We start from the raw sequence: 13489 nt of genomic DNA, 5'->3' as shown, positions 1-13489 counted from the left end.
GCGTCTGTCCAAGTTCCAACTTGCTCCGTGTCCTCACTACCTACCGTGTTGCCAGCAGTGTAATTTTAATTTCCCAACTACCCCCGTATTAATCGGGGTACCGTAACAATGTTGACACAGTAAAATAATGATTTAATTGAACTGTTATCTTACTCGTAAATGTAAACATAAATTCTTTTTTCCAGCCGTATCCTCATTGCTGAGAGTCGTGATGATCAAAGATGCTTAGCACTACGTTTTTTCCAGGCTTTCCTATCCTCTGCCATTTGCAGGCAAGCCTGGGCCTTGGGTACTGCATTTACTGTATCTATCCAGGTAGGCGCTCTTCCTCTACTTCTCTTTCTATGTTAACATAAATAAATAATGACTAAATCATGTTCTAGTTTGAGCAGTTGTGAGGGTTCCAGGTGTGGAGCATCCACATCCACCGATGACCACGATCCTCAGTCATTAGGGAGCGACCACAGAGAGAGAGAGGGTTCCAAGTCTAATAAGTGTACATACCTGAGTCTCTGTAAGGCTGAGTGCTTGTGCGAGCTGTTTCCTCTCCGCGCCGACTACGTAGTGGTTCTTCTCGAAGGCGTGCTCGAGCTTAAGGAGTTGTGAGGGGCTGAAGGCTGTTCTGATGCGTTTCGGTTTGCGGAACGGCTGCAGCAGGAACCCGGGGATGTCTGGACCTGGAGACAAAACATTCAATGTAAGTAGATGCAATTACATAGGTATATTGTCTTCTTGCGAAGTTGGCATGAAAACTTATCGTGGCCCGACTCTAGGGAGTTGTCAGTTAAGTGCCTTAAGTAAGACAAAATTTTCGACCTTCTGACTGCATTAGGTTAGGCCGCTGGCTGCGCCTACCATCCATAGATTAGTGAACAAAGAGTTAAAATATGGCTAGTAAAAAAGCACAAACCAAAGACCTATCAAAAGCTTACAACTTGTAATACAAGTGGAAGTCCCTTTTTGACAGTTTTTGTTAGAAAAGGACTTCCACTTGTATTACAAGTTACAAGCTTTTGATAAACAGGGCACAGATGTAGACTGGTGAATTCACATCACAAGTGTTCCACATGCAAGTTGATTCTTTATTCCGCGGACGCTCCGGCTGTGGAATGAACTCCCCGCCGAGGTTTACTCAGTACAGTGAGAACACGTTCTATATGAAACTCTAAGGAGTCAAACAACAACATAGGACGTTTAGTTTCAAGTGGTATGTGATATATGACCTAATGAAAGACTGCATTAAGCAAACCAGTGTATTACAAATTGTGGGCGTGCCGGAGCTGGATTAGTAAACGTTGGTTAAAACATGATTTGCTAAAATTAATGCAACTAAGTAATAAGTTTAGCTTAGAGTTATTTAGCTGTTAGTCTGAACTCTACGTGTAGTGTCAGAACTATACGTTTCATAAGTACCTACTTAAAAAAAACATTAAAAGTGACAGTCCATTTCCAACGACAGCTGCATTACTGTTCGTTTTACTATGGAAATTGACAATGACAGCGACGCGTTCAGTACCGGTAGTGCAGCTGCGGTTAGAAATGGAATGTTACCATAATTCTTGATACCTATACATTATCATACCGAAACTTAAATAAGTACATTACAAAACTGCAGCCAGCATCAAATATTTAATAGAGCCAAAATTACGGAAAAACCTAAATAGTCATATGAGTCGGGGTTGCATACATGTATCTATGTATAATGTATATCACTAGTTGCTGACTCTACCGCAAGATAAAATAGGTAAGCATTAAAGTCGTATATGGATATGATGGTCGTATTTGTCTACGTGACAGCGTGATAAAACGGTGTCCGTCTCTTTCTATCCCGCAGAGTTAAAAAGTGACAGTTGTTTTATCACGTGGATAAATGTAGATAAAGCGATCCATAATGGTTTGCTGAGCACACCGGCACGTGCACGTGCGCTAACATGCTCGTACCGTCTCTCATAAGGATCGGTATAGGTATAACAACGACTGTGCACATGCATTCGGTGTGCGCAGGCCTTAAACAAACAGGTACCTACACTTAAAAATTATAAGATAAACACCTACAATAGGATATACAAGGTGGCCCTGAAGGGCCTGAAATAACATCAAATTAAGCCCAACAAAAGCTGAGGTTCCGCGAACTCAAATAATTATCTACTGAGTACCAGTGGCATTCGGACTTTGAAAGTGGGATTTCGATTTCATATTACCTACACAAAGTTCATCCCACAAGCACTTATGTCTTAGAGTTCTAAGCTTTGTGGTATCGTTGGCAGACGTTTCTGCTCAATACAAAATTAATTTTGTATGGTGTGGCCTGTTACTGGTGAATTTCCAATATGACTTGGAACTATGTAGGTACAGTAGCCGTTTAAGAAGTGTAATGCTCTTGCAGTAGATGTCGCTCGACGGATATGGTAAAAAATATTCGCTGTCAACGGGTAAGTCTCGGTTGCTCAGTTGAAAAAGCGATGAGCTGGTATCTCAGAATCGCGAGTTCGAATCCTGCCCGAGACAGTGAGTTTTTCCGCTTTTCCTCTATTTGAAAGCATCATATCTTTGAATTTCGAATGCCCCTCCAGCATCGTTAACGGGGACTTTGTGCCGATTGCAGGCATTAAGGAAAGCAATCACTTTGCGGCCCGGCCGGCAATTATGCGCTATTAAATGTCATCACAATATCATATCTTAATATGTGTACATTTAATAAACGTAAACAAGCTACAATAAGTCGTATTCAAAAGGGATAGAGTCGGTTTTTCAATGGGGTGGGGTGTAAGACTTGTGTGGGCTATAGTTTGTATGCGTTCCGCATGATGTGACCTCGTAGCGACGTCCTGACATTTTAACTAATGACATTATAATTGTACACACGACCACTATAATAAGATATTTCTACACCTTTATATTTAAGAGGCACACGAGCCTAGCCACCGCTATACAGTCGAAGTTACGCCACAGAATAAATAATATTACTAGGTACAGAAGACTCACTCTCTAACAAAATGCGTCTGTTACGATCAGGACAGATACGGCCGCTAGGTGGCGACAGCGCCACGCGCGGCTTATGGCTAGCCACCAAAACTGGTGTGGAACGGATGTATTTTTTAGCTACCTGCAGCAAAGCGACGAAACCGCGGAGAGAGCCACGCCTGGTTACGCTCGCATTTTAAAACGATATTATGAAATACCGAACATGAAATTTAACATGAACATTCAAGTAACATATACATATCTTTTCTATGTCTTGTACTAGTTTTCATAGCTTGAAATTTTAATACATAGAAATTAGACCGAGTAATAGTTTTACATACAAAATATTTGAAATGTAGGTACTGTAGGTATGTCGTAAATATTCATGCCAAGATTCATGTAATGCGTAGCTTCGATTGTATGGGCGCGGGTTTCTCGCGGCGTGTTCGTGAGACTCTTAACAGAGTAAGTGAGCTCAGAAAGGTCTCACTAAACTGGTTATATTTTAACATTTAAAATTGATATCAATTGCGTCGTTGTATCGTAAAATTGAGATATTATCTCGTTTTATTTAGTAGAGGCTTAATGAGTGGATTACATTAATAACGACTTGGCATTTTATATTTACTTACGTACAATAATGACAGAAAAGACTACCAATAAAAAAATAAAAAATATTATTTATATGCCTAAATTAATTACTTACTCGTAAATAAAAATTGTTCAAAAACTCTTCATAAAGTACAATCATATTCAAAAGATCAAAAATATTTTACTATCTTATACCACTATAAATTCTGAAAATTATTGTTATTCATAATGAATAACAGGTTTTTATGAGTTACTAAAATACCTAATAGTTCTACTTCTAAGTAATATAAAGAAATACGCCGTTAGTGCCTAACTGTTTTAATAACAAAACTTTCGGTGAGACACAGGCACATTAAATATACCCAGGTCACTCACGTATTTTAAGTCGAAAGTTGCTCGACCGACCCGTGAGTGACCAGTTTTATTATATTTCATATGTTAGTAACTGTTCACGATTGACATTTAAATGTCATAATGTTCAATTGTTTATATTAAGCTAATCGATATTTGATGACCTAAATAGGTACCTAACTAAGATTGCATTGTAGATAATGGGCTGATGGTTAGCATTAAGTAAGTAGTTCTTTTTTTAAAGATTGCAGTTAACTAATGTGTTCCCTGGTCCAGCGACCACCAGACTGACGTTTGAAGCCTTTTTGTCCATTTTGCTGCATGTATGTACGGCTAGCAGAACATTCACGTACACAAAATCAAAGAATATACCTATTATGTACCTGCCTAGGTTAATATGACGGACCAAACTAATTCTGCGCACTTTAAAATGACCAAGTGTGGAGGTGTCACCGAAAACGGCGCAAACTAAAATGATTTCCGTGTAGTATGGTATGTCCGCCATCTGCTGCCCTCGGGGCCTAGCCAAGATGACAATAGTCAAACAAACACGACACCGACAAACGCCAAACGAAAATAAAAAATATATCGGAATGACAATTGACTAACAGATGCCATGAAAACTCACGTTACGTGACTATTTTCATACGTTATTTCAGTTTTGATTGGCGTTTCTATCGGTTGTTCTCTTGGCTAACCCCCCTGGGGTACTCCAGGTACTTAGTAAAAATAGAATGATATTTTTATGAAATTTCATTTTTGGTCTTTGGTCGCGGTAATAACTCATAAACATTTACTAGTAGCTTTTGCTGCTGACTGTACCTACATGTACACCCACTCTTCCATGACATTTCTCATCACTTCAGTATAAAACTTTATATCTTTAACCACATAAAAACCTTTATAAAGTGTGAAAAGTCATTAAGGCGAAATTCGCATCACGCGAAACTCGCATTTGCGGTGACAATCCTAGCTATTAAAACGTCGTTAAATAGCTATTATATCCCTTATTATACCGGTATACGAGTCTTATGTGACCACTTAAGGATTATTCCTAATGTGTCTTAATAGCCGGTAACACCGAATTAATTATATGAAATTGGTTTCCTTCCTTTAGTCCTTGGCTGAGTTTATACATAATTAGGTATAGTTATACATATATACTGTTGAGTTTTATAATAAGGGAAACAACAAATTTAATTTAGGGTTGATAAATGCCGGATCCGGATCATACACGGATTAAAAAAAAAATTGGTTAAATAACACAAGCTATTATAATTATTATGTCGATAGATAATAGAATAGAAACGTATATTAGCAAAATACGTATCTATAGTATACATGTTTACAATACATACACACATGCATACATTACACACATTACATTACATTATATTTATTGTATACATGTATACAATAGTATACATGTTGTTACATACTTAATTTAAACATATTCACAGCATTCAGCCGATACTTACTACATATAAGTAAATGTTTGGCAATCATATAAACGTGGAAAAAAATACCGAGAACATTTTATGAGAACTTTGCAATTTTTAAAAATTATCTTTCGCGCATTGCTAGATTCAGGCCAAAATAGCTCTGCAGCGATTTTGAAATTATGAATTTTTAAATAACACTTTCACAGTCTATTCCTATTTCCTATCAAAATAGCTGCAGACGAGTAATCTTGGTCTGAATATTAACGATATAATAAAAACCGATTTCGTGTCGTAATATAAGTAGGGTAGCGTAATTAGCGCGATAACAATAGTTAAAGAGTATCATTACAGTAACCTCAGCCGTCCGTCTGTCTGTCCGTAATCGCAGTTTCACGTATTACGGCTATTACTTGATAATTAGCCTCCAGCGGGGAATAAACACGCGATTGGGATTATGAAGGATCAGATTGAGCATTGCGTTTATGATAAATAATAAACTGTAGATTAACAATGATATTATAACTATGGAGGTTAATTTTTTAATTACCAGTCATACTCTGCGTAGTGAATTTACAGGTCAGGTTATAGCCATAGAAATCAGGGGCATCACATCAGCTGGAATGTATGAAGCTTTTGGTTTTCGCCATTTCGGCCTTGGTCCCATATTAAAAGTTGTTCAGTATGACCTACTCGTATAAAGTCACTACGAAGAGTATGGCTGGTGATTAATATTTTACCCTGTAGAAGTGGCATACCCTAACCCTAACCCAACATAACAAGGGAAAAAATGCTTCCAACATCAACACTTAAAAGGCACGGGCAAGAAGGGTCACTACCATGACACTACCCCCTAGACCAGACATGCTAATGCCCAATATATGACACTCGATGTACTGTCATTTATATGACAAAGACGTAGGTAAGTTTAACTATGAAATTAACTAGGACAGTGACGAACACTCGGACGTCTACCAGCTAACCTTATTTAGATACTTACCTACATATTCATATTCTATAATCCACACCTTATTTCTTCGGAAAAGTATTTTTAACGTCAACGTTAAGCAACACATTTGATTATTATAGTTATATTATTATATTATAGTCAACAGAAGCCAGGGTTTGAACCCGTGACCCCCGGGTTGAAAATCGGACGTCATAGCCACCACCGCTTCTCCCCTACATTTATTATATTTTATTAAACACATTACGTCCCATAAACTTGTACCTAAATTAACTACCTAGCTACATTATATTATCATCTATATCATCAATTGCATATTAGTTAAAGTGTCATATAATTTAAAATGTCTAAGAACATATTAGTTGGTATAATGACTCCTAATCATTAGTAGATAACCCCTAGAAAGCGTCACTAGAAACATACATTAACTTATCTCTGTGATAAGTGTTTTACTAGTAGTAATTACTTCCAATTAAAACTTTAAGATGATAGCGGACGACCGCTTCGCCATAATAACGTAGTCCCCATTTTCCTCTCTGGGTTTTTACATTACGGAAAATAGCTTTACCCAATTTGATGTAAAAATAATTATTAAGTAAAGCTCAAAAGGAATTCAAATTCAAATTCAAAATATACTTTATTCATGTAGGCAACAATTAAGTTCTTATGAATCGTAATGAATCGAACTTAGTCAAACGAAGTGACTTATTTATTATAAGAGTTAGAAGCGAAAAAAGATCAAAGTTGCAAATAGATCGAAGCTCCTAACTTTTATAATTACATACTTAAAAAATCCAAAAAAATCAAACGAAAGACGTATATAGCTGTATTATACATACATCCAATTACGTACAAACCCATTATGTTAATATCGAGAGAGGAAAATGGGGAGTGTTTGTATGTACGTGCAGTGGTCCACTGTCCTCTTAACAGATTGTACAAATTAACGATCTGCAAAGTCACGCAAGTACCTATTTATAATTATTATAATTACAGGGATCGATTCTCTGGCCGCTGAAATTGAAATAAAATTGGATGCGAATTGTATTGGTAACGCTAGCGCTCATGAGTAACTTAATGTACCTAGAGCGGAAACTATTCATTAAAAGAATATAAATTATTTTATTCGTATAATCAAATATGACTTTTGTGACTAAAGAATATTTGTGTATTTTTTTATTAGTCACACTTGACTTGTTATTATTAATTTTCATCACACTTGCTCGAAAATGATCTTATTTCATGCAGGTGTACTTTATATGAAAAGGCCTATATTGTTCCTATATTGTTTCCGCGGGAGTTAGGGATTGTAAAAAAAATATATATATTTAATTATGTCACTAATTCATACGAACCATGTAGGTTATTTATTTATTTTATTAAACTACGTCCAAGAGTGACCCGGGTATGTCCTTAAACTACGTCCAAGACCACCGGTGGACGAGCAGCAGCGTCCCTCAAATTCGGTGTACTCGACTGCGATCGCCAACCCGCCTGCCAAGCGTGGCAAGGGGGAGGCCTATGTTCAGCAGTGGATGTCTTGTGGCTGAGATGATGATGATGATGATGATGATGATGATGATGTAGGTTATAAGTAAAATATTTTGTTTAAAGTCAAGGTATAAGGGAGTTTTACTTTTATAAAATTGTCAATTATAATTTAATATTCTTGTACACCGACTATATTTTTAACTTACGATATCAAATAATGGGTCGTTTTTAGGGTTCCGTACCCAAAGGGTAAAACGGGACCCTATTACTAAGACTTCGCTGTCCGTCCGTCCGTCCGTCCGTCTGTCACCAGGCTGTATCTCACGAACCGTGATAGCTAGACAGTTGAAATTTTCACAGATGATGTATTTCTGTTGCCGCTATAACAACAAATACTAAAAACAGAATAAAATAAAGATTTAAATGGAGCTCCCATACAACAAACGTGATTTTTGACCAAAGTTAAGCAACGTCGGGAGTGGTCAGTACTTGGATGGGTGACCGTTTTTTTTTCTTGCTTTTTTTTTGTTTTTTTTTTGCATTATGGTACGGAACCCTTCGTGCGCGAGTCCGACTCGCACTTGCCCGGTTTTTTAAAAAGGTCGGGAGGCGCTTACATCCTTACCAACAAGACTAATTTTAAGCAACGCTTGCCGACTTAAGTTAAGTGCCACTGATAATAAAATCCCTTTTAATACTAAATAACACATTTATTCCTTAACCCTTTGACCGCCAAGACGTCAACTGACGCACGCGGCTACAGCCCAATATCGACCTTCGTGCATTCCGACAAGGGTCAATATGACGCGCCGCGCACGACAGGCGTGCCATTCAAAGGGTTAAATAAATAAAGGCTTCAGTACAACATAGTCCTCTCGTAAATACGTCTATTTCGAAATAAAAAGCTTTAAATTGTTATCTGCGTCATAAAGACACATCATGAGTAATTATTATATTTTCGTTTACTTAATCATATTGTGAGAGATAAAAAATATAATTTAGTGGGCAATTAAATAATTTCGTAAACTTGTGACTCTTGTGACACAGTTGAGAACTTTAATGAGGGTTATGACATTTTAACAATTTCTGTGAAAGTGTCATTGTGAAAATGTCGTAATGTAATAACATGAATGGTTCAGATGCAATTTATTTGACAGCGCATCATAATGGGATAAAAGAACTGTCAATTAGTAAACTAAAAAAAACCTTTAAAAAGGCCTCCTATTTTATTGTATTTTAAATCATTATTTTGACACGTCAAAATTGCATTTATATTGGCAAGTTTTGCTCTGTGGGCGGCTGAAGGAGTCCCTATCAGAAATGTTAGATCTCATAATAAAACATAAAAACAATAATCATTGCTTCGCATAGGGTTGCTTCTCATCCAATCCGAATGATAAAATATAACAAATGACTATCGTATTACAGTCGCATCATTGGTCGATCATTAATTAATATCATTTGTTGTATGGAGAATGCGGTGAGCTGTCAAAATAGGATTACTAATGTTGTTTGTCTTCAGAGTTTTTATTAATAGTGTCGGAAATTCGGGGAAATTAGAGGTGAAATACAATACATACCCAAATATAGATAAGTATTAAAAAATATCTATAGGTAATAACAAAATTTTAAAGTGTCATTAAATGTCATTAACTTGTACCTATTATGCTAATTATAAAATAGAGCACAAAGTGAAGTAATTTTTTTAATTGGCACATTACGTATAATTATTACCAGAAATGTATTGTGACATTTTGAGAAAAAGTAACTTTTACTGTACCTACAGAAAATAAATTATTCTTGGCAGATTTCCCTCTTTCTTAGGCTAGGTGTAGGACGAAATCGCAAACGCCAGTGTAAAAAGAATCCCAAAAAAAAGATGTATATAAGACTCGGAAGCTTTTTAAGCGCAGAGTAGCGTAGAAACGGGTTTAGATCTTCACATTTAGACTCAAAGGTTCGAGTTCCTACCAACACTAATTATCACAACAAAACAAAACTTGTTTAATAATTATTATTAAACAAGCTTCGAATTACCAAAGTAATCGTCCACTTAACCGCCGCGAGGCACAATTTAAAGGCTCCAAAACCTCAAAATAAACCAAGTGTAATTTCCTCAAACAAACCCTTTTTAATTGCTCTAACGAGGCTAATTATAACCCGTGTCTTACGCCTACCAATCATTAAAGCTGAGTCGTAAAAATGTGCTAACTACGTTTCTTACAATTAGGTTTGGAGCCAAAATGCTTGTTAAATATGTGTTTTAGGGAGTCGAATACATAAAAGTCATATATGTATAAAATAGTTTTGTCACTTATTACTGAAAGCTATGCTCAGCCTAACGCAGAATTCTAGCAAATAATAAACTATGACTATGAGAAAGTGGAACCATGACATTTTAACGAAACATAACCTTGTATCTTTCAAAAATTCTCTAAAAAAGGAATTTTTGAAATTCAACCCTTATGGGGTTGAAAATTGTTTTTAACGATAAACAAAGGCAAAGTAACTGGTTACAGCTAACTATTGGGTATCATATGTACTCGTACTATAGTCACCACACGGGATTGTTATGCCATTTAGGGTTCTTGCTAAATTGGACAATCTATAGCGTAAGTATTGAACAACCAATTTAGCTAGGACCCTAAGTGGTGCAACAATCGCGGAGCGTGGTGGTACATTTATACCAAGCCTTCCGAGCCTACCTACATATATAAATTACATGGTGTGTCTGACCATGGGGCTTTAAATCCAGGGCTTGACTTTACTCGCTAAACTGAGCTACTTAAACTATGGGACCAACCCTAAAATCGGGGAAAAATTTTTGGTTTTTCCATAGAAAACGTCGACATCTGATCAGCCAAAATGTATGAAAAAGTAAAAAATTTTTTTTGGGATTTCGGGGTCGGTGCCGTAATAAAAGTAGCTCAGTTTAGCGAGTCGAATCTAGTCCTGGATTTAAAGCCCCATGGTCAAACACACCCTGTATGGCGTAAGACCTTTTCAAACTATAGTCATAACATATCTATACCCTCGCGAAAAGTCACATCAACCAAAAACGTTAAACTTCAATAAGACCTTGTAAGCATCTCAAGAGGGATGATGAATTAATCACAATTATCTTTAATGATAAATCACTTCTAACTACTGATCAAGATGGTCGGACAAAGGAGATCAATTGTCTGTTTTTAAGTCCAGTACACACGGGTTTGGAATTAAATAAACTGTTTAGTTAACCTGGTTATAGTTCCATAGAGACATCTGTTTGTTAAAAGTCATTATTTGAGTGGGTACTTATCTAATATTTTAGTTACATTATTGTATTAATAGAAGAAACCTGGAAAAAAGAGCTAGTTAATAAGACTCTACCAAGAAATATAGAATAGGTTTAGAAACAAATCAGAAAAGCGACTAAAGTTGTAACAAATTCATAGCTTTTTTTTAAAGCATGTTACATGTTGCTATTTTATTGGTCCCGGGGTCAACAGAATCTTATGATTTAGAACTCTACTCGAACACGCATAGACTTAAAAACAAGCCTACCAGTATATTTTGCACTTCAACTGCACTGAGACCCACCGTGGACTCACCACACCCTAAAAGAAATACAATTACTAATATTTTATCAAAAGATCTGTCTGTCACCGCCTTAATGAGCGATGAACGAACTTGTGTGCGTGTGTGTGTGTATGTTGTGTGTGTACACCCGCTCAAGCCAGTAGCACCAACAAAGTAGCTCAAATTACACACAATTACCCGTCATTCAAATCTTTCAGACGAATACTGTTAAAAAACATCCACAACAATCGCGTAATTAAGAAATGTGACGTTCTAACGAGATAGAGCCGTGACGATGTCGCAATCTATCGATATCGATTATCGACTCTTTATTTAGACACAATTGGCACTTAGAGGTTATAAAGTTTTATAGCGAGTCATAATTTATGCGTACATTACATGATGGAATCTTTAATTATGATTGTAGGACAAACGGGACATTGCGCTTGATTAGTTGGACAATACGTGCCAGGGGAGGGGTTACAATAGGTAATCAAATTTACTTTTAGTATGAGCGGTTAATTAAAATAGACAAGTGTGTAAATGTATTATCTTGTAGCATTATCATATTGTAACGAAGTATCCCATAATAAACATAAAACTTTAATGTGGCTTCTCTTTATAACGGCTATACGTTAAATTGTTATGCTACTCCTAATCGAACTAACATTGTATTATGCGGTTGCTCTATTAATACTTAGAGTATATCTATATAGCACAGTATGACAGTACTCTTTATTTCTAATAATATTTATTTTTTTCTTCTCTGCAACTACTATCAAACATTAACTAATCAAAAAGTAAAAATAGTTGTAATCGATATATAGGTACAGTCAACTGTAAAAATATGGATGTAGACAACTTACTCAAAAATATGTCCCATAGTTCTTAATTCACTGACTTAAGAGTTATGGGACATAATCAAACTGCACAACGGGACTTTGTCGCGTATTTAAGTTTTAAGATTTACCTCCGACGTTTCGAGGACGGCGTTGTCCCCGTGGTCTCGGAGAAGAATACGCGATTAAGTCCCGTTGTGCAGTTTGATAATGTTTAATAATCGTGAAAGTTTAAATCAGAGTTATGGGACATATTTTTGAAATGATTTGTTCACCCATATGTTTACAGTTGACTGTAGCTAAATAAATAAATTGCCTAGAGTAACTTAGAGGTCTTAGAGTTAGAGGAACATACCTAAATCAGATTAAAAACATCGATGGTCCAGGCCCCGCACTACGGAACAATCAAATTTCGAACAACAATGGCGTCGGTTGATAATCGCGGGCGTTCGGTTCACAAAAGACCTTTGTCAGAGCGCTTAACTTTTTAAAACATTTTTTAAACCGTTTCTGACGGACGCGTTAAGCCAGTTTAATTAAAATGAACTGTTTTTTTTCTGACGGTTCATAAAAATATTGTTGTTATAGAGGGTGCGTTTCGTTATTGCTTATTTGTCACATAATATTTGCTTTTGATCCGAAGGAATTAGGGAGGGGAGGGGTGGTGCGTAGATAATGGCTGCCGTTTCGAGGGGTGGATAATTTGATTTTTATTGCTACTGGTTACGAATAACTGGTGTAACAAATGGCTTAGTTAGTGGAGTTAATTCTGTTCAATTGTTACAATATAATGTAAAGTATTAATTTATCATTGTCAAATGAACTTTATGTAATTCTGGATATTAGGTACCTACATATCGGCATATAGATGTGGGTAATTCTCTCATTGAGTTTCATTTAACTTTATGTTTCGACGAAGAAAGTGGTGCTGCGAATATCCGATATATATGATAACCACACCTATCACATGAGCACACGTAGGTACTTACATCACTTAAGTAGATACCTATTTTGTGTTTTTTTCAGCTGCAACAATGTAATAGTAGGCAGAGTTGATAAATATTGAGTTGGTTAATAATAACAAAGACATGAGCTTCATTTCTATCTAATTAACGGTTCTTACAAAAAAATAAACAAAAATATTTCGTTAATAAACCAAACAGATAATTTAAAAGCAATAAAGATGTTATTCTGACTCGTGACACTTGATCCCGCGCTATTAGGACGAAGATTTCATAACTTAGCGATAACCTCGATTCAATACCGTTTACAATGAAAACGTAACATAA

General features: G+C 36.2%; 1 protein-coding gene across 1 annotated transcript in view; it reads right to left on the bottom strand.

The window, feature by feature from the left end:
- LOC134675137 (homeotic protein empty spiracles-like) overlaps positions 1–13489 on the bottom strand; it is a 42102-nt gene that overhangs the window by 23511 nt on the left and 5102 nt on the right. Inside the window, exon 2 of the mRNA XM_063533298.1 lies at positions 505–677. Within this exon, the coding sequence (XP_063389368.1) occupies positions 505–677 (173 nt within the window). The remainder of the gene's footprint in view (positions 1–504; positions 678–13489) is intronic.

Source organism: Cydia fagiglandana, chromosome 21, assembly GCF_963556715.1.
Source record: "Cydia fagiglandana chromosome 21, ilCydFagi1.1, whole genome shotgun sequence".
Taxonomy (NCBI): domain Eukaryota; kingdom Metazoa; phylum Arthropoda; class Insecta; order Lepidoptera; family Tortricidae; genus Cydia; species Cydia fagiglandana.
The sequence above is the reverse complement of the archived record's forward strand: the minus strand, read 5'-3'. Positions and strand labels throughout refer to the sequence as shown.